At 36.2% G+C, this 21,856-nt stretch overlaps 3 protein-coding genes and 1 non-coding gene across 7 annotated transcripts in view; 3 read left to right on the top strand and 1 right to left on the bottom strand.

Moving 5' to 3' along the window:
- Positions 1-51: 51 nt before the first annotated feature.
- LOC123016021 (CD63 antigen-like) lies at positions 52-1,496 on the top strand. The gene is made up of 5 exons (XM_044416190.1): positions 52-217; positions 609-806; positions 858-1,031; positions 1,082-1,288; positions 1,344-1,496. Exons 1-5 carry the CDS (start codon positions 158-160, stop codon positions 1,413-1,415), a joined length of 711 nt encoding a protein of 236 aa, XP_044272125.1. The 5' UTR covers positions 52-157; the 3' UTR covers positions 1,416-1,496.
- A 1,766-nt stretch (positions 1,497-3,262) lies between these two features.
- Positions 3,263-6,743, top strand: LOC123016018 (CD151 antigen-like). Of its 2 annotated transcripts, none has more exons than XM_044416187.1 (5): positions 3,263-3,525; positions 5,155-5,343; positions 5,393-5,575; positions 6,298-6,501; positions 6,556-6,743. In XM_044416187.1, exons 1-5 carry the CDS (start codon positions 3,466-3,468, stop codon positions 6,628-6,630), a joined length of 711 nt encoding a protein of 236 aa, XP_044272122.1. In that variant the 5' UTR covers positions 3,263-3,465; the 3' UTR covers positions 6,631-6,743. The 2 variants fall into 2 exon arrangements, with proteins under 2 accessions (XP_044272122.1, XP_044272119.1); XM_044416184.1 differs by lacking the exons at positions 6,298-6,501; positions 6,556-6,743 and adding exons at positions 5,727-5,936; positions 5,994-6,199 and having other exon boundaries at positions 3,268-3,525.
- LOC123016017 (nitric oxide synthase) overlaps positions 6,744-21,856 on the bottom strand; it is a 37,827-nt gene continuing 22,714 nt past the window's right edge. For 2 of the 3 annotated variants that reach the window (XM_044416181.1, XM_044416182.1), the window contains exons 3-13: positions 21,130-21,292; positions 17,884-17,975; positions 13,701-13,982; positions 11,013-11,484; positions 9,481-9,575; positions 9,108-9,431; positions 8,859-9,008; positions 8,613-8,787; positions 7,437-8,561; positions 7,198-7,389; positions 6,744-7,149 (exon numbers count right to left, since the gene is read on the bottom strand). In XM_044416181.1, coding sequence (XP_044272116.1) covers positions 7,042-7,149; positions 7,198-7,389; positions 7,437-8,561; positions 8,613-8,787; positions 8,859-9,008; positions 9,108-9,431; positions 9,481-9,575; positions 11,013-11,484; positions 13,701-13,982; positions 17,884-17,975; positions 21,130-21,292 — 3,178 coding nt within the window. In that variant the 3' untranslated portion in view covers positions 6,744-7,041. The remainder of the gene's footprint in view (positions 7,150-7,197; positions 7,390-7,436; positions 8,562-8,612; positions 8,788-8,858; positions 9,009-9,107; positions 9,432-9,480; positions 9,576-11,012; positions 11,485-13,700; positions 13,983-17,883; positions 17,976-21,129; positions 21,293-21,856) is intronic. The other variant, XM_044416183.1, reaches the window with a different exon arrangement.
- Positions 9,817-9,889, top strand: Trnar-ucu. The gene has a single exon. It is a non-coding gene; the product is annotated as a tRNA-Arg (tRNA).

Raw genomic sequence — 21,856 nt, forward strand, 5'->3', positions numbered from 1 at the left:
ATTTTCTTCCCCTTCCCTTCGTCGGATAGTCGTCGCATCCATTCAGTTTGTCCCGGATTTCAGCACGTTTCAGTCTTGGTGGCGCCGACTCGGCTGAAAACATTCGATTTAAAAATAAAATGAGTCGGGTTCAAGTTGGCACTGCAATTTTTCGATAATGAGTTGTGGGGAGTTGTTCCTAAAAGGTGCCAGCAGCACTTTCACCGGATATTTTCTCGTAAGTACATTAATAAAATTAAGTTAGCACTCATTGCCAAATGTAATTAGTAATTAGCAATGAATCTGTGTGGAAATGTTCCATTCACCGTAATTTTGCTAAATGAATGTGTTTAGTGTGAGAAACAGTGATGTCATGAGGAAAAGTAGGATTTTTTTGGGTCTTGGTAATTTTTTTGGAGTTTGAAACAGACCTCGACCTTTTTTTACTCTTCACCTATCATTTTCCAAAATTATTTACCCAGAAAAAATAAACAGGTTTTAAAAATAGCTACAATTTTCGCACAGTAAACACAATTAATCTTGTAGATGGGAAATTCTATGAGCGCCCGAGAGGATATGAACCTAATTGCGCTATTTTTAACCAAATAAATTACCTAGAAAAATTTCAGATAGTCAGCATAGCTTTCCTGCTGTATGGCCTCACGACCACTTACTACCTCCTCAAAAGCAACAGTGTTGAAACACTGGAAGAAGAACTGGTCTCACTGCCTTCGCTTTGCCTCATTTTCTTTGGATTTCTTCTCTTCCTTTTTATAATCTTGGGGTGTTGTGGGATTTGTCGGGAAATCCCCTGTTGTCTTGAAACTGTAACACTAATAACTTTTTCTTAGTTTGCTATTCCAACAATTGATTTCCAGTATTCTATTTTCCTTGCACTGCTAGCTGCCGCTCAGCTCAGTATAGGAATTTTTGCTTTAGTGCGTTTTAGCGTAAATAATGAAGATTTTCAAATACGAATACGTGACGATGTTGGAAAAATGTTTGATACATACTACAATAATCGCACACAATTGGACAATACCCAGCAGTGGGTGAGTATTTAAAATATGACCAACCAATGATTGTTATTTTAATATTGTAGATGAAATGTTGCGGAGTTGATGTTGGACCAAATGATTGGCTACTAAATCGCACAATTCCATCATCATGTTGCGAAAACTTGTCACCGAATTGTTCTATTATTTCAGACAGCATTTATCGTGAGGGTTGTGGACAGAAACTTTATTTTTACATTGTTGGTACCAATTATATTGTTGGGTTGGCACTTATAGTTACGGCTGTAACCGAGGTTGGCGACACTTGATAATTTTACTCAAATGTCAAATGTATGGGTTTTGTTACAGTTGATTGCTTCTGTGATGGGGATTGGGTTGTCTTGTGCCTTTTGGAGGAACAGTAGGGTTATGTGGATTTGATCTTTATAKGTTTGATAAGTTTATTAATTTATAATGGCAGTATGTTACCTACATGTTGATTAAAAAGTGTGTTTATTTATACTCGTTGTTTTTATTTAACCAAATTAAATGTTTGTATGTTATTATTTTAAATATTTAAATTATTTAGAATTAAATTAAATAATACTTTAGAATTAAGATATTATGAAATGTTAAGGTTCAGATTTATAAACCAAAGAACCAAAGAAATAATTTATTGCAAAATTGTCAAAAGAATCTACTAGTTAGGGTACCATAAGATGGAAAAAATATCCTCAAAAAGTCTGTGACATGCCTTTGGCAATGTAAATTAGGTATAGGCATAGTCTTATTCAGCCGACCACTTATTTAGAGATGCATAATTTTGATGTAAAATTATGTTTTTTAATTTTTTTTTATAAGCAACAAATTACAAAAAAATATAGTGTGTTTTTTGTCCATTGTAATATTAGCAATTTTATGTACATAATTAGAAGTCCCGATTTTGAGGAGCTTTGAAAATCTACTGACCTAGTATGGTACCGTTAACAAAAAAAATCCAAATTCGAGGCATACGAATCATACGATGATAGAAAAAACCTACAGAATATAAAATGCAAAAGCCCCAAAAGTCGAATCAGTTTAACCGTTGTTAGATTCATTGCACCTTATAATAATTGCAACACATTAAAAATTATCTTTGATTTTGTTTTTTATTGTATAACGAAAGAGCAAATTTCAAAATAATCGACCTACTTTGAATTGTCAAAAAGTTATTTAGTAGCCATGCAAATGGTACATTACAGAAAAATGACGTTTTTAAAAATTTCCAAGGCATACTTGATTTTTCAAAACTAAAACTATTATGTTAGAAATTAGTTTTTAACCAAGCAGAGCTGAACCCCTAAAAATAAAAGTTTAAATCAAGAATTCTTTATCTTTTACAAGAATCGTTTGACCTATCCGGGGACACACTGTATACAGAGTGTTTCAAGTTTCACACAACTTTACGAGGATTGCGCCTAATGTACGTACCTAATATACAAATGTCACAAAACACTAGATACAAAAAATACACATTTAATTATTTCATTTTTGGAAACCCATGATAGTAGTTGTCAAACTAATCACTGTTTCATTAATAGTCATAAACTGCAGTTTTTCAAAAACAATTATCATTTGCTCTATCAAGAAACGGCATGAATATCATTCTAGTTTATCTGTCTTAATCACTAACTAACTAAAAACGTTGTAATTTTTGAAAGGGTAAACAATCTAGAGAAGATTATTCAATTTTTCAAAATTTGTAATCGAGTTCGTATCGGAATGTGTATTATTGCCTGCATCTTACAGACGTAGACTTCGTAAAATTATGTAAAACATTCTGTATTTATGACAGTGTATTGTTGGTTGCATATATCAAAGTATGTATTTCGTATAAAACTACACAAAAACATTATCGTATCGCAGCTGGACATTTTCTTTTTAGTATAATTCACCGATTTCTTTCTTAAACAATAGGCTATTCAACGAAAAAGCGTCGTATTTGTGCTAATTACCATGAGTAATGAGTCATATCGCGGAAATGTTCGGCTTTGGATTGGTTTTTATATATTTATGACTTCGTCGTAAAAATTAGCTCACGCACTGAAAATAGCTTGTTTTGTGCAAAAATTTCCAATTAGAGCATTTAATACAATAATAATTGTGAACAACACATTTAATGGAAAATCCGTAAAGGGAGGTAGGACTCGTTCAATTCCGCCCCAACAAGACCACTTAAGACTATTTTTTGGCGCGTGATCCTCCCACCTCCCAATTAAACTGTTAAATTACAATCGAGTTGTTCTCAGAGAATCTGAGTCAACTCSAACCGACCGAAAGTGCATAGAACAAACGCGCCGTGAGCCAATGAAACCAACAACAAAACCAGTTTTACATGTAACCACTMTTCAGTGTTGAGTTGCGTCGGTCGAGCAGCGAAGCGCCATTCCTTTGCTATTTGGGTTAGAGGCGTTTTAAAAATACTGAAAACAGTTGTGTTGTGTTGAAGATGGGCTGTGCAACCGGAATCGTTAAATACTTCGTCTTTCTTGCCAATCTTGTGTTCGCGGTAAGTGTTGTGTGCGTTGGGCTTTGGCAGATGGCCCTTTCTTAGAGGGTAAATGTTGGCGTTTTTTTATTATTACCCGAAAACCTGTTGCGACGTCACGGAAAGGGGAGGAGTTCATGACATCATGACAGATGCTAAGAAAAAAGATGAATAAGCAAAAGGTCATTGGGTACGCGGAAAGTCCTCGTGCGATAAGGCGGCCAAAATACATATATTGTTATTTTAGAGACGAAAATAAAATACTCGACCAATATTTGGTCATCTGTGATAACTTACTTTGTTAGTTTTAAAAGTTGCGGCTTTTTTTTGTTTTGTCATCTAATTTAGGTTCATTTATCAATTGTTAGAATAATAAAGCATTTAGGAAATATCCAAGTCTCTCATATAATTAAAAGCGATTTTGAAATTCAGGCCTTGAATACGGTTTTTTGCTTCCATATCATTATATTGTATCTAACAACGCAAACTGTTTCATTTATTTTTGTTCTTTCATTCTATTTGAATTGTTATTAGCTCTTATTTTAGACTTGTTGTGTGTTAGAAGTATATGAGTCATAAATATCAAAAAATAAACAAAACGTCAATTATAGCTTGAAATATTACGTTTTTAGGACTATCAACGCGTTATGGCACTATGAATTTGAAATCGCGTTTCATATTGAGGAAATTGAAACGTTTCCCTTGAAGATTATTATTAGACACATCGGAAATTTCATGCTTTTATGAAAAAATTAATTTTAATAAATTATAAAAATTCTATCTAGGACAATGTTGCATGTGCTTTGAAAATTATTTTTGCATCTCGTTATAATTAATTGTTTGGCGCAATAACAAATGCGAAGGTCGACTGTCTCATCTTCCTCTGATTTCGTGGTTTCCAAAATCGAATTGTGTTTTGCAAAGTCTACCTTCGTGAGCCTCCATTGCAATTGTTCCAGGTCGATTCATGTTTGTTTTCACAATTACGCAATCCTCAAGACTGTCGTTTGCATAATTATCGCATTTATTTAATGTTGCGGACTGTCTTCAATAGTTTTATATCAAGGCTACTGTGGTAGATATTACTTAGTGGTTTCCRAACAGGGCTGCCAATCCCCAAAACAGTGAATCATTGTAGCTTATTGCTCATTAGTGTTTTATTACATTAGGGAGTTATATCCAGTGACGTCATTAGGTGACTAACTTTTTGTGCCGATTTTTTTTTTTTGAAATTATAATCCACGTCCGTTTCCTGTGGATAACGATAGTGATTTTAAAATGCATTCGACAGGTAAATCGAATGTGGGTTAATGTTAAGTTGTAAAAGAGGCGAAGTAGGAGTGGTTCAACCTCCACACTAACCAATTTCAATCAAGGTTAAAACGAGAGGTCGTGCCAAAAACCGCTATAAGAAATTTTCTTTGCAAATATTGATACTGTTTTGTGGTGTTTTTCACTAATTACTATAAACTAGTAAATCTCAAGACAAACAAACTTTATTAGTGCGTATTTTTACATTAGTTTTATTTATAAATTTGCACCGAGATCACGTCTCAATGTAAACCTTTGACATTCCAACATAATCGCAGCGATGACCTTGATATCATCTTTTATTTTTAGTTCCTCATCATATTTTTTTTTTATTTGCAGTTGGCGGGATTGGCACTTGTGATAATTGGAGTTTTGTATAAATTCAATTACAGCGAAGCCACGGATGCCTTGCCTTCGAATTTCGGCGTTGCCCCAATTCTTTCAATAATCATCGGCGCAATCGTTTTCGTGACAGCCTTTTTAGGATGTTGCGGTGCCGTCAAGGAAAGTCCCTGCATGTTGACAACTGTGAGTAACTGAACACCCTAAATTCAAATTTCATAATGATAAATTCCAGTACGCGATCATTCTTTTGGTCATTTTTATTATCCAAGTGGCAATTGGCGTTTATGCTTTCATTAAAATCAACGAGGACGAGGCTGAGCCTCGCAGCCTCATCCACGAGAGTCTTGCGAAGACTTTTAAGGAATATGGCAATGACGTGAAGAAGACCGAGGCTGTAGATGCCATACAAAGCTGGGTAAGTTCCAGTCAGTGTTACCAATCGACTAACTGAAATTTTCCTTTAACTAACTTGTGTCTTGCACGCTTTGGTGAGTAATAGTTCCTATTCTTCTCTTTCGTATCGCACCTAGATCAGTAATTTTATTGAATGTTTGATAATGTTATAGTTTCATTGTTGCGGTCTTGACCGTTACGATCACATGGTCTTGCACAATGGCAGCTTGCCGCATAGTTGTTGCCGAGATGGTGTGAGCGTTTGCAGACCCACCAATTACAATTCGTTTTACGATAAATCCTGCTCGAAGGCACTTATGGAATTCTATCAAAAGAGTTCTCCAATAATCGGAGGTGTTGCTATCGGAATTGCTGTCATTGAGGTATTTCAAAATTTCGGTTTAATCTCATATTTATTATTTTTTTCTTTTTTTTTTTAGATTATCGGTGCCGTTTTCGGCTTGTGTCTCTCTAGTTCGATAAGGAACCAATACAGAAGAAGTGCATATTAAACTTTCCTCTAATTTTTTGTTTGTCACTTTCAAATTTTAAGTTTAGTTGTTTTTATATTGTAGTTTAAGACACATTTAACCATTCCATTTGTTACAAAACGTTTCAAGTACAATAAAATAATTTTGGTACGAAATTTTATTATTGATTTAGGTCAGATATGAAAGGAGCCTTTTTATTTGCATGTTCCTTTTTTGGTTTGGGTTCTTAGTTCTGATCCAAATCAATTTTTAGTTGCATTGTTGTGGTCTTAATGGACCAGACGAACACAAAAATGCTACGCTTCCCAACTCTTGCTGCTTAGAAGAAACTCGGCCATGTGTAAAAAGGGACTATGAAACGTACTACCATAACGGTTGCGTCAATTCACTTTACGATTTTATGGTTGATAAGTCAAAAATTTTCGGTGCTGTAGTCCTTGGAATCGCCTTAGTAGAGGTACAAATACCTACACCGAAATTTATTTTACCAAACTTGACATTTTTGTTTCAGCTGTTTGGTGCATTGTTTGCCTTTTGTCTAGTCAGTTCCATTAAGAATTCATACAGGAGGAGCCTCTACGCTTAGTCGTCATATTTTATAAAAAAAAACAATTTTAATCCTTTTGATTTATTTTTGTAACATAGTTAATTTTGTGCTTGTAAATGTTGTATAATAAAATAGTTGTTAAAAAAAACGAAGCTAAGTAATCACTTTTATTTGAATCGAAACATCGTATTAGTTTACATAAATTCGATGATAAATTCATTTTTTCCTTTGCAACAACAATGTGAGTTATAGAAGCATTAAATCACAAGATAAAACGATATAAAGTCCTAATACATTAAAATATGGAAGTTTAATTGTGCATAACCTTGAGTTTGTGCTATAAGTAGAGAAAAGTCACAAGAAGATATTTTTTCTTCCAAACATTTTTTGTACATAATTTTATATAAAAACAATTATCGACAACAACAAATTTTATAAATTTAAATGGTGTTAAGGTTCAGATGCCATTCGAATCCTCGCCGACTCTCTTGATCTGTTATGTACTTCAGCAGTCCTTAAAGTAATCCCAAATATATCCTCATGATACCGGTTCTCATCCTACAATCCTTGTTACAACCACTCAACAATAAAATTCCTAAACCTTACCCTCAGCGACAAAATTTTTTCCTCTGCTTGTTTCTCACTCATGGCTCCATATTTCTGAATTATATTTTTCAATGTTTGGTAGACATGTTCAGCCATTGTACAGTCTCCACAAACATAGAAGTGTCCTTTTTCCAAGACTAGTATTCTATAAATTTCGTCGGCTTCTTTCAGCGCCAAATTTTGTACATACGTCTGAAAGACACAAGTAAAACAATTTGTGAAAAATTCTTTAGACTTACTTTAGGAACATTTGGTTCTCGTGACAAGGCCAAAAACACTTTATCCAAAACTTTTCTTCGTAACATTTCGTTTTTCTCCTCTTTGTACAAGTCCAAGTCATTTGTGCGACAGCCGAAAAACAGCCAGATTTTCCCAACTTTCTTCCCTGTTAACACTTGAGCTAATCTGTGTTGCCAGAATGCTCGAAAAGGGGCTATTCCCGTCCCGGGTCCCACTAGGATAATGGGAGTCATAGGATCGTTGGGTAAATGGAAATTAGGGGCTGTTCTAACAAAAAAACACACTTCTTGTCCTACAGGAACGTCCTGGAGGTAGTTAGAACATACCCCGTAATGAACGGGGCCTTCCCCATCTTGTGTTCTGTAAACTACCACAGCTACTGTTAAATGCACTTCGTTGGGATGCAAAGCTGGGCTCGAGGAAATCGAGTAGAATCGTGGTTGGAGGATACTCAACTGTGCTATAAGGAGGGGAGCGTGGGGCGAGACTGAAGAAAATTCCTCAAGGACTTCAAGGAGATTTGGATACCGCCAGTGGCGCCAGTCTTCGTAAGCTGCAGAGTCTGTGGCTAAAAGTTCAAGTTTGCGCTGATCCTCTTGATCCGTGGCGATGGAAGCAAAGTGTTGGAGTAAATTGGGGGTTGGGGGAGTTGTTATATCCAGAAACCTTGACAAGAGGGTCCTCAACGAGCAAGTAGGGAGGCGTTCATGTGGAGTCCAGGTCTTCATGACGCCGTTTGAAGTGTGCGTTTCTTTGAGGATTTGGAGTTCAATGGGAGCGTCAGGATCATCAACTCCTTTCAATCGGTCGATAATTTTATCCACGAGTTCGGGTCTGTTAATTGCATACACCCCTAAGTGGTCACCAGGTTTATACGAAAGGTTGTTTTCGAATTCAAGGAGGAGCGTTGCTCTTGAAGATTTTTCCCCGTGGAGGTTTGTTCGGCGTAAGAGGCGACTAGAGTAGACTTTTTTGTTATGACACTTTGACAGTGCGGTTGTGATATTTTCGGCTTTGGAGGAGACAAATCTGACGGTTTGCGAAGTTAAGGAATCACTTTGGAGGGTCATTGTGGCTTCCAGGAGAGTGTCGTCATCATCAAGGCAGAAAGTTTCGCAAGCAACCTGAAATTTGAAGTGAAAGGGAACGCGTCTAGGTTTTAAGTGAAATAATACTTTGAATATTTGTGGTGCCCATTTCCTAAAAGCTTGTTCCTGGCCGCACATTTCATCCCCGGAGGCCATTTTGCACAACCTTTCGCCCCCCAATTCGCCTAAAAGATTATCGACGTACTTCCCAAAGGCGCAAAAGTTGGGATAAGCGCTCGAACCAAGGGCGAAAACTGCAAACCTTGATAAACTTATGTTATTTGTGTATTCTACTAGGATCATAGAAGCTGAAAGCCAAAAAGCCGCATTTACCTGACGTTGCTGAGAGGTCCGAAAGTGTCTTCCAATAACGGTTCGCTAACAGATCCTCTCAACGAATCCAAGCGATCTAACTTTTTGGCAGTAGCGATCTCGCTTTGGCTATTTGCTTTAATGAAGGATTTTGATGTAGCCATGGTCATGCTGAGCCGCCACCATGAGAAAAGCAAAGATTAAACCGCCACCGTTAATTGTGAAATTAGTAAAGCTTTGAAACGTTAATTTAGTGTTAATTTTAATTACCTGAGTTTGGTTGCGTCATCGTTCGAAATTCCGTTTTCGCTTAACTTCAGTGTGTACAAGTTTTTGGCAAACTCTTCTCCGTTTTCTGGAGGATCGCCGTTACCAAAAGTTGAAGTGACAACCAGGAGAAGTGCTTCATGTTCTATACTCGATATATCGTAGTCGGACATGCAGTAGACTTGGGCGTTGAATGCGTGTCCGAAAATTTCAACCAACTTTTTGGCGTAACTTTCAGACTTTCCGGTTTCAGTGGCATATAAAATTGTTGCTTTGATGCGGCGCGAAAGCGCTCTTCCAAACAGTTTTGACGTAAATTTAACCGCCCTAATATAACACTTTATTAGTTTTTCTCACAAAATTTAACTATCATTACCTTGCTATTTGCTTGAAATGAAATTTACGTCTTGGTTTTTTGCTTTTGCCGGATTCCCGGCCTTTTTTCCACACGTGACATTTCCACGCAGATTCCTGAATTAAAAAAAAATAATGACCTTTATTATTTAACTAATGTTACGCCACTGCTTTAATTATTCCAAAGAAAAACGTGGATTTAGTGTAATAAACGTTACAAATATTGAACAAAATTATTTTGTGAAATACGAGTTACAAAATTAAAGTTATATGAGAATAATATAAATTAAACAAAAAAGAAATAAGGTTAATAAAAGAATTGAGAGTTAATTCGAAGGTTTAGCTATTTTTGACGAACGTCCCTGTGGCGCAGTGGATAGCGCGTTGGACTTCTAATCCAAAGGTCGTGGGTTCGATCCCCACCAGGGATGCCTCCTCCAAACCCTTTTTTTAATGAAAATTTTTAAATAATAATTAATCTTCTTCAAACAACGCCCTAAACATTTTCAAATCCCTTTTATTTATTCACTGTTCGACTCCAAATCCCCCAAATTTATATGTCGTCTGCCTCATATTGGATTTCTTTACGATTTGTTTGTGCAAAGCTGGAAAAAGCCGACGCAATTTGAACATTTTATATCACAAGAGGGCCGCGGAATCGAATAGTGCTGATGTAAAACACCATCGGGAAAAAAAGACAGTCGATTCGGAAAAACTGCACTTAATTATCGTACGGCGGAACGCCCATATGGGGTGGACGCAAGGGATGTTTTTTGTGAAGAAAAATGAGTGCTCATCAAGTGTGCTTTTTAACCCGAAACGTCAATTTATTCACATGGAATTTTTCATGGGGATGCAACAACAAAGAGCACGAAAAAGGGTGCTCTTTGTGTAGAGGTCGGTAATTCGTAACGTAACATAAACACGCAACGGTAATGATACATAATGATTGACGTCATTGCAAATTGGTAAAAAATTGTTACGAGAAACTCCAAAAAATATCCGTCACTTGCTTTAATCTGCACTTTCGAGAGTCCTTTTATAAGCGAAAATCGATATTGTCTAATTTTTTAACGGATTGTACGAGTAATCGAAATGAAGAAGACACTTTGTTTTATTTAAATGATCCTGTTTGATCTCATGCAGAACACTTGTATGATTTTAATAAGATTACCACCTCTCTAATGCAATACCGTACCAAACTAAATCAAATTATCTTCCCTTTGCGATCACGCCTTTACGCCAATGAAGTAGTGCCAATTGTCCTTGACAGTTTTTTCGATAAGCTTCCATCTCTAAATCACCCCTCATTACACCCCGAGAACGTGCTTTGCATTAATTTTTTAAAGCTGTTGGATAAAACCATCGATTTGGCATTGACGTCCGTTTCAGTTGAGACAAATAATAACAAAATCTGACGTCCATTTCGTCTCCAAATCCCTTAATACCCCGAAAATGTGTGTACAAGAGTGGTAATCGTCGCCTGTAGTGTGTATTTCACGCGTTTTATGACAGTTATTACCAGGATTCTATCCCGAATCCAATTCCACTCACTTGATACTCGTAAGACGGCTTCAAGTAATACAGTGCCATCTCTTGGTGGAAAACCGGGGTCGCCGACCCACTTAAGGGTGGCACGATCCAGACCCAGTCGGCAGGGCAGCCGTTCCGGAGTCTCACTTCGTTCTCCAGGTGCTTCATGAAGGACTCAGAGGCTGTATGGTGGTCAACTATCGTTACTCCCTTTGCTTGGAAACTGTGAAGCACCGCCACGTTGACTTCCACCATGGCTTTGTCCTTCCAGAGAGTCACTGGGGTTCGGGTGTCTAGGCCCATAGCGAGGGCCACAGGCTCGAGCATGTTAAGTCGGTGCGTGTCACAGATGTTCCTGCAACCGATTTCTGTACTCATGTACCACCCATTGAAGGGGGCGGCGGTGAACTGGAGGCCCCCCACGTCGAACATCATGTTGGCCACGGCCGGCAGGGCGTACCACTTCAAGCCCAGGTCTCCAAACCACTCCAATCTACGTGAACCAAAAAGAAAATTTAGATGTCTACGATTTTTTAAATACCCTAGTTGCTTAACAATAGTAAGAATACCGATCGAAATCGGGTTGAAATTTTAAATTAAAAATAAAATATATCTAAAGGCAAATATTTTTTTATTTTTCTAAATTTAAACCGTAAGTTCTATAAAATCGTGTGTAAAATACAGTGGCGGACTGAGCAGGGTTCCGTCGGTTCCACGGAACACGGGCCCGGGCCTCAAAGGGGCCGTATGGACCTTTTCCGTTGTCCTATTACAAATTAAAAAAAAATATATTTTTTTTATATTATCTATTAAAATTAGGTTCTGATAACTAAAAAATCGTTATGTCTGCTTAAGCTGTCCATTTAATGAAGAAAAATTAGGAGCCTTTCATTAAAAATAATACTTGTGAGTATTTGACTTTCCTGAAACGTAACGTTAAATTTTGGGTGCTCGTTAATAATTTTTTTAATTATGACCCCATCAAAAACAAGATCGATCATTTGTTCTTTAAATGCTAAAATATGATTTTATACCTAATAGTTTAAAATTCCAGAGTTAGATACATTTTTGAAGAGGTAGGTTCAAATTCAAAAAAATTCTAAAAGTTTCAAAACCTCAAAAACGGCTGGACTTTGGTGAAGGGAATATCGATGATAACTCTCGTAGAATAATTACTCGGAAAATCCAAAAACGCAATAAAAAGCATAGCTTTCTGTTAAATAAAATCACTTCCGATTAACCGGAAATACAATTTTTTTGACAAATATCATTATCAGAACTTCCAATACTTCTAATGTGGAATCTTTTTTATTATTATGTCTTTTTATATTATTTTACAAATTATTATTCCTACATATTTTTTTGAATAATATAAAAATAATTATTAATTTTAACACTGCCATAGTGGGTGATGTGGGGGCTCGTACAGCCATGATGGAACACGGGCCCTCAGTACGCCACTGGTAAAATATCTTGATTTTTAAAACATAAAAAATCGTAACTCAAAAATGATCATTTCTAAGCAAACACAGTTTGTGGTTGTAGGTACATAAAATGTTATAGTTGTACCAAATAACAGATGAGGTTGAATTTTGTTTGGTTTATAAATTATAATCAACCGAACCTATTATTTGGTATCGGCTGTGTGTCGTTTAACACTTTTCGTAATCCTATTCCTAACTTAGAGAGGAGCAAAGTTTTAAATTTCGTAATTTCTGTGATTTTACAAAATAAATTGCAACATCATGAAGGCAGTTACTATGGTTCTTAATGACTGATGGTCGTTATAATCCTTAACGGACGGATAAGCTGTTAAAAATAACTTTTTATCTGTCATTTCACTTCCGTTAAATTCAAATAACAGTATATGGGATTACGAAAAAATGTTTTTCGTCGTTTCGTGTTGTTATGGAACGAATAACATTCAAGAGTTTACAATTGTTGTCAATAACACACAGAGCTGTTAAAAGCACGCTTTTCTATTAACGTCCGGCTTTTTGACAGTTCTGACATTTTAAACCTTCAAATAGTGACTTTTCTATAATTTGAAAATTAATTCTTGGTAATTTAATACGAGGAAAAACCTTGTACATACRTACCACGTTCATAATGGCCATAATGGCTTCAKGAGAATTAAAGCTCCCCTTTGTCAAGCCTCAAACAACTCCCTTCGGGTGATTCCCGAGCACTCAAAAAATTGATGTGTTATTATAAGATCCRCGTCCGGAAACAAAAACTAGTCGTAGTCGTAGAGTATTTTATTCACAATCACWAATGTAATTTACTGATTACTAACCGATTACTAACCTTTTAAAGGTTGGGAAACACATAATTAAATCTCATGAGCAGTAATACATATTATTTCATCTCTTGGATGGTAATATGCTGGTCTGCCAACGTTAAAATTAGAAAAATATCGAGATTTTTTGTTTCAAAATGTCTACTTAAGTCTAAATGTATTCGGCCCATGATTTATGTCTAGAAAAGGATATTTGCCGAAAGTTTTTGCAACATAAAATTGCTGATTTTCTATTTATCTAGGTACACTTTCAAAAATTCAAGAAATTCGCATATTTTCCTCTAGGTATGTAGGTATAACGCAATTTTTGTTTGCAAGAGTTGGTTTGACTCAAATCCAAAATCGTGCCTACAGCCCTGTCCTGGGAAGTTTATTGAGAAAGTTTGGAGAGCGTCAGAGTTGGTACTTACGTGGGGTGCGTGAGGGGGACTTCGAAGATCAGTTCGGAGGGGATGTCGAAGTAGTCGGGGTCGTGTCCGTTGGCGGACAACACCAAGGGGAGGATGTCCCACTTGGTGCCGGGGCCCCGCCATCCCAGTCGCAGACAGACTTCGGTGAATTCGACATTGAGGGGATCTCCGAGGATCGACCCGTCAGGCTGCCGGTATCCGGCATAACTCAACAGTTGGGGATTCCATACTCTAAAATCGTGACGGCCGTCGGTTCTCTGGGGGAAGATCGTTATTGCCGACCTGGAGAAGAATGTAGACGGGAACGTTTTACACGGACAGACTTTTGCATATGGTTTACATAAAATCGCAGTTTTGGAGAGGAGGTTTTAGGGTGAAATGGTGCGGTTCGCGCGGGAATGACACCAATTTCGATGGAAACTTTCAGAAATGCTTTAAATTTTGATGGATGGGAGACTGGAGTATGTGGAAGGGTCTGGGATCGCCGACATGATTCAAGTGTGGCTTATTTCACTTAAAACCGTTTTTTGTGGATTCTTCACGAATTACGTTACTATCATGGAAATCTCTGCTTTTGTCCTTTTGTAAATTGTCACGGTTTTTAAAGTTTTGTACAATATCCATAAATACGACAAAACGGAAACACAAGTTTTATTTTTTGAGTTTTTAGCGTATTCTACAGATTTTTTTCTTTAATAAAAATTTAACGATAATTTCATCTCAGAACTTAGAAAGTTTGAAATAATAAACTGCTGTTGTATGGGATTTACTTTACAGAAGCGAATTAAATGTAACGAAAGAAAAACATCTCTTTCGCCGCACATATTTATGCGGAAAACTGGTTCACTTAATTCAGACCGACTTTCCTCAACTCGCTTATTTATTAAAGGATTTTCGCAGATTACAATGTTTTTCCCGGCAACTTATGTGTCTAAATTGGTTTTGGAATGTGCGAGTATTTGCCAGGATTTAGTTGTGAAAATGAAGTTGTTCACGTGTTGCAAGATTCCGCATCTATAATTGCAAATACTGGAGCGTTGCATTCCTCCGGGAATTCACAAATTCGCCCCGTAGGATGAAAATTTGCTCCCGCCACTCTTTCGAATTTTTAATCAGTGATCAAATTGCGTCTTAATCGTTCCAATTTACTCACGTAACGAGTCTCGAGAGTGATTTTAGTATTCTTGGGCGGAAATTCAAGATGATGGTCAAAAATGACAGCAACACAACCGAAAACGACTCATTTAATTAACTACAAATAATTCGCGATGGCATTTCGCCGAAAACTAATTAAAACTTGAATTAACAAAATAGTAGGAGACATCTTTAATTAACACAACAAAAATCCTACGAGATGGTCTGGATGGCACATCTCGCCCATTTCTGCTTCTAAATAAATAGCTGCCTTTGTTGCATTATTAACGACAGCCTTTGAGCTGCAGTAGTTATTTAAGTGGCCAGGAAATGAGTTAAAGAAAAAATGAATTAGAGACGCAGGTGCTAAATTAAATACAAACTCGGCTTAATCCACAAACGTTAATGGAAACAAGTTGGGTTTAACAAAACGGTTTTTAATTTATATAGATGATCAGGTTTAAGAATTTTTTCCAGACGCTTAAATCGAACTCAGTGTTTTTTGTATGCAAATGGCCTCATTTCACGGACGAAATGCTTTCTGATACGATTCTAATCTAGATTCAAAGGTTTACCGGTGCTGGAAGAACATAGGACGTTTACTTCAGAAAGAAATCAGTCTCAATGTCAAGAAGGAGAATATAATGAAATACGAGAGATGACTTTGTCATCCAATCTTTTCTATAATTGTTATGCTAGACAATTTTTAAATTTGCTGTATGTCCATGAATATTTCATTTCCGGCAAAGAAAAATTCAGAAAAATGCAAAAATTTTGACGCTTGTTTACTTTGTGTAAAGGACAAAGTTGTAGAGAATTATATTTGCTTTAAAAAAGTCCGCGACACCATTTCTCTAACTTTAACGGTTTAGGTTTAAATAGCTTCTTAAGATACGCCATCATCGGTCCAACAGAAATGTTTTCGTTACTAAAGCATCTTTGACTGTTTGTAGGGGTGAAATCGTTAAATGTATGGTGTGAATTAATTCTCTACAACTTTGTCTTTTACACTTTTTTTTCTGTTTTTAATCGTATGGGAAGCGTATTTAAAAAAAGTTAAAAAATGAGGCTAAGCGAAAATTACTTTTCTGTTTATTATTTTAAATTATGGTTTTCAACAAAATTTTGTTATAACTTCATTTCTTACTGTAAAGTATTTAATATTTCGTCTGCCTTTAATTTTTCTGCTTGTCTTATCACCATTTTCACTGAAATAAAACAACTTTTTATTTCGTTGCTCTTAAATTGTAGACACGCCAATGAGAGTATATTATTAATGGAGAGCAATGGATTGATCTGTGTTTTTGAAACTGAACCTAAAGCTATGGTCAGAGTTTATAAAAATGTCCCTGTAGCACCCCAAATATGATTTGTTATTGTTATGAAATCACTTGAGATGAATGAAATGCATTTTGTTATTGCAAGTGTTTTTTAAGCAAAACTCAGTTGTAAATTCGCTTTTGTATTTGTGGTCTGCGTAACTTTTTTTTTCAAAATAATATTGTTTCAAATCTCATGTTATAATCATGTTACTTTAAAATTCTGGGGGACGCTCAAAAAACTTTGCATGGAGCGGTTAAAGTGATAATTTAAATTTTATTCGTTGATTTTATTTAAGGGAGTAATAATGAAATTGTTTAGTTTATTTATTAGTTATAACAAAATGAAAATAGTACCTAATAATGATTTTCCCTTAGTTAGTGTGTTTTGAAAATTTAATACTCGCCACAGGTTTTTAATTATTTACTGATTTCTGCATTTTCAACATCTTTAACTGATAATTGAGTAGAGTTTATAAATGCAGGTTTTAGTATCGTTTCTTGTAGTTTAATACTAATTCACTTGGAGTAATTTGGTTCATTTATTTCCCTTGCTTTTAGTGCTGTTATGCTGGTACGTAATTAAGATTTGGTATGTTGAGAATGGTGTTTCTTGACGTTCAATTATTTCGGATGCATGACTTACAGCCATATTGGGAAAACAAATCAAGAAAGCGTCTGCTTCTTGTAAAACAAGTCAATAAATATGTACATAGAAAGACGACAAAATCAATTCGAACGATCAAATCAAGGAACATTCCGAAAATTTCCAGGTTGTTGAAGATATAACAAAAGGAAAGTGCGTCTTTCGTCTTTGAGCTGTCTCTTAGTTTCGTTGATTTGTGCTTTAGTGTAATTTCGGCATTAATATGTATAAACAAGCTGTCAGAATGGTACCGAGTATAAACAGGGGAATAGATTACTGAATACTGGAATTTATCGTTGAAATGGGGAACTTTATCTTTCTTAGCACCGCAGATATTTATTTTTCATAATTGTCGCAAGGATAGCTTTTCATTATTATCTAAAGCCGTTAGACGTGTGTGTATCTCCGTCGAAAAATGTCAATAGCTTTCGTTCCTCTCTCAATTACAATAAGACCACCGGTGGATATTTGACGTTGAGCCGAAGAAAATTATAATTGAATGTCGACGATAAACATGAATGGATAAAGTTGTATTATGTGGCCGTGGATATTGTTGATGGGAATGAATAGGTGGAATGGAAATTATGCGCTCAATCTCGGGCCTGTACTCGGTCTGAATCCCAAAAGGACTTCGATGGATATTGGCAAAAAATGAAAAAGTAACAAACACAGGATTAAAATTTATTGAATTTTTCCCGCAGTTAATCAAACAGATTAGACGAGAAAAATTTGCTCGGCCCGTCTGAAAAAATAACATCTCGAACAAAGTTGTTACGATTTGCCGCCCCTAACACAATAACTGCCGCTTATTTAAGTTAGCAATTTTCGGGCGTATCTCCTCCAACGTCCTATTAATTTTTATAACAAGACAGTAAATCCATTAGTCAGACACCCTGACAGTTTGACAATATCAAATGATTAAAACATCTGTGTAACCCCAAATCGGAAAAAGTTCCTTAACGAAATCTCAACTTTTTCCTCGAGGAAATTTTCAAATCTAAATTAGCCCGTATCAGATGTGTTTTTTATTCCGGATTGAATGTTTAACCAGATTTTTTTTCCAAGTCCAAGAGACAATTCTTACCGAATGTTGCCTTTGTTAGTGCTGTATTTGATGTGGTTGCACAACGCCTCGAACATTCCGCTGGTGGTGGTTACATAACGGCAGTCGAAAACCTGAAAGCAAATTTCAGCGTCATCTCATGCAAACAATCCCAAACTAATCGACACACGAATTTTTCTTTCATCGAACCAATAATAAACTTCTGGAAAATTTTCTTTTGTTTCAAGTTGTGGTGTTAATCCGCAGATTGCGTGCTTCAGGAATGCCAACGATGTTAAGACAGAAAATTACACGGCTCTGCTGATATACCCACCACGTTACTGCAGTAATCCTCGGCGTGTGTCTGCTATCCTTGACACAACATCCCTTCTGGTAAACGTGCCACTGACATGATCAACCTGACACTACACAAATTTAATCAGGGAAAACATATCACGCGGATTTTTCAACCGATCGATCGATCCTAAGACCCCCAATTCATAAGATCTGTCACTGCAGCCGCCACCACTCCAAGACGCGCTGCATTATTTTACGCTTTTGTAATTTGCGGACTATTTGTATTTCTAATTAATGCTGTTTTGATATTGAGATGTGAAAAATTATCTATTTGGAGTACATACAGGCTGTCCCAACGAGTTGAAAAAGTCTATTAGTGACCTTTATATGGTAAAATTTAAAAAATACAGGGTGCGCCAGAACTCGAGCCCCAGAGAAAATTTTCAAGAAAGGTAAGATACCAGGAACATGAAAAAATGTTTAAAAAATTCTGTCAAAAAATTTTGATATTTATTTCTTGACATTTGACATTTTTTTATATCTATTTAATGATACTGATGATCTTGTATATGTTTTTTTACAATTATTTAGTAATGGGACAAAAATTTTGCCAATAAAAGCCACAAATAACATTGAACAGAGTTACAATTTAGGATACAGCTTCCTTGTTTCCTCTTTTAATAGCCTATAGCAAAAAAACTTGAAAAATTATTTTTCCAACAGAAATAAATAGAGTCAAAGTGCAAACTTTAACCCTCATAACTTCGAAATTTTTATATATAAAATTTTTTTAACATTTTTTCCATGTTCCTGGGATCTTACTTTTCTCTGGGGCGCGAGTTCTGGTGCACCCTGTATAGGACATTGATAGATATTAATCTAGTCCATCACCTAAAATTATTTTCAACTATACAGCGTGTTTCAAAAATAAATTACAATACAAACTTGTGCTTTTTTAAATGAAACACCAAATGTTTCTTAGCGTTTTTGGCTGTAGATTTTTATGACAATGTTTTTAAGCTAAACTTGGTCGATTTTGCTTAGTTTTAAAAATAAGACGTTGCACCTATTACACAAAAACTAAGACAGCTAGAACAAATTTTTTCTTACTTCTGCAAAGAAGATACTAATCTTAGTATCTATCAATGTCCTATACATAATTTTTTTAATTTAACCATTTAAAGGTCAGTAATGAACTTTTTCAACTCGCTGGGACAACCTGTATATATTGAGGATAATAAACAATTAAATTTTTTTAACAATTTTTGGGTATCTGTCTAAAACATTTAATAAAAATTTGGTGTTTTTTCTTTTAAATAACAATACTTCTGAAAGCCAAAATAGTCTTCATTAATTTGGCATCAAGCAATGTTTCATAAAAAAATGCAGACTAGAAGAAAGAATTTTCTTCTTTTTAATCTTATTTAATGATGAAACTTTTAAATTTTCTACAAACTTTAAAAGTAGTTAGATTTGTTTTTTTCTAGCTACTGTAAGTTAACATCAAATCAACAAAAATGCGTCCCATAACTAAACCAGTTTTAATACGAATTCGAAAGAAAAACATTGCTTTTTGAGTATTTTCTATCCATTTTCTTCTTCACGATTACTCTGAACTGATTAATTACATACTTCTCGTGTGAGTTGCCAAAAAACGGTAAATTATTTATAAAATTTTTAGAAATTGGACAGATACCCCCTTAAAACAGTTGAATCAAACCCAAAGTTATTGTTTTTGTGGGAAAGAATTTTTTCCAAGTGTTCGGATTATATTATGATGATTTCTGGCTCTAGTGTTGTGCTAATGCGGAAATTATAATCCTAGGGCACATTTCGCGAAACTGAACAAGCCTGTGTTCGTGGTAGATGTCTTGAAGAGACTCTTTTTGGTGGCAAGATGCCAGCATTTACTTGAATCTCTCGTTGCATAATCGCCGTGGACAACTTCTCAGCGAGTTATTATACGCCGCCCCCACTTCACGCGGTCTTGTGTTTATCGCACTGTTCGGAATATGTATGAGACCGCAGCTGTCTCCAGATTTTCACCGGGATTCTTACAAATGCCCGAAGAAGAAAAAAATCCTGCAAGCTTAGCGGTGGTAATCCCATTACGGCTGGTAATATGCATCATAACCATCTCGTCTTGTTTAATCCGAGGACGTGCCCCGCATCGAACTGATTTTTCCAAGAGGCCTTTTCGCGATGCTGATTCAGGCTAATCAAGTCAAATCTGAACGTCAATATGACGAATCTCTTGTTTGCTTTATACTACAGGAACGCTCGAGTTGACTTGACGATTTTCACGCTTAGTTTATTCGAAGACTCTTTTAATCTAACCGAGATCCTGCCGCATCGCCGCCCTACTCTACCAGATAAACTCGGAATTGCTTCTTTACAGCGGGAAAACGATGCTTAATGGCCGTGTTATTGCAAGAGGCCAGCCTTTCAACAGAGCCACATGGGCACAAGAAGCGCATACCTCAATGCGAGATGGCAGAATTTTTTATGGTTTTTCCAACTGTCCTATCTCTTCAGTTTGATTTGCCTCCCGTTTTTCTATAAAAACCTTTTTTCAAAAATTAATTGACTAAAGGTCCTGCGTTCAAATAGATTTTTCGTTGAGTTAGAGAGTTTTGCTTAGATCATTTATTTTTTTTAATTTTTATTTTTATTTACTTTTATTCCAAATGTGTATTTTGTATAACACCAAAAATATGAATTTTTAAATGTTTCACTAAAATATCAACCAAATTTTTTTCCTCAAGAAATCATATTATTCGTTTTTTTGGTTGTAAATGTTTTCTTACGAGCATCGAAAATGCCCTGTGCATTGGGTATTTTTAAAGTTTTGGTCGGACATCCGGCCTCTAGGGCCGCGCTTTGTTATCCCATCCTGCTAAAGAACTCCGAAGCGACCCTTTGTTATTGAAAGCGAACTCAAACACTTAGTTCCAACCTGAATAGCTGTGTAAACGCGCACAAACCACTTACTTGCAATTTAGACCACTGGATCCTTCCGATGCACCTAACAGCGTTCCTCCAGCCCAGTTTGGCTCCGTAGATGAGTTCGGTTTCGGTGAGGTGGTAGGTCCCGGTGGTGTTGACTTCCTTCTGGACTTGCTCCCATCGAGAAGTGTGCGCGGGACTGTTGGCCCTGTGGCAAAAACCCTTTGTAATAACTCGACTAGAATCGATGTGCTATCTGAATTAAGTGGGAGAGGCGCTTTGTGGCGGGAACAATGCTGGTCCGGTTATTTGTTCACCCTCACACTTCCAGCCGCAACAAAAATTTCTTGTCGCGCCGGATTTAATTACGCGTACCGAGAGGCATGCACGTAGAAAATTCGATGTTTTTCGACCGTTTAATTAAGACGCGGAGATTCCTCAACTCGTTTCGATTTTAAATTTGGGTTGAAAGAGGCCCGGAGCGAAGATCGGAATATATGGGGAGTTTTTGCTCCGGGCTAGAAAAAATTCGCAAGTTACTCGGTAATTTGCTTGTTTCTCGAGGGAGAAAATGAACAATTATCTCTCTGCTAATACTTCAAGTTATTTCGCTTAAATTTTAATAATTCTCCTAATTTCCTCCCGTGGTCAACGTTTCGCTTTCTCCCTTGAAATTTACATCCGCTGCCTTAATCTCGCACTATCACATTCTTAAGGTTAATTTATCTCCACTGCGACCTCTGCTTGCAACCCTTTCGGAATTACTTAATAA

Source organism: Tribolium madens, unplaced genomic scaffold (genome assembly GCF_015345945.1).
Source record: "Tribolium madens isolate multiple individuals breed KSU strain unplaced genomic scaffold, Tmad_KSU_1.1 Scaffold_19;HRSCAF=116;Tcas5.2_LG9, whole genome shotgun sequence".
Taxonomy (NCBI): Eukaryota; Metazoa; Arthropoda; class Insecta; order Coleoptera; family Tenebrionidae; genus Tribolium; species Tribolium madens.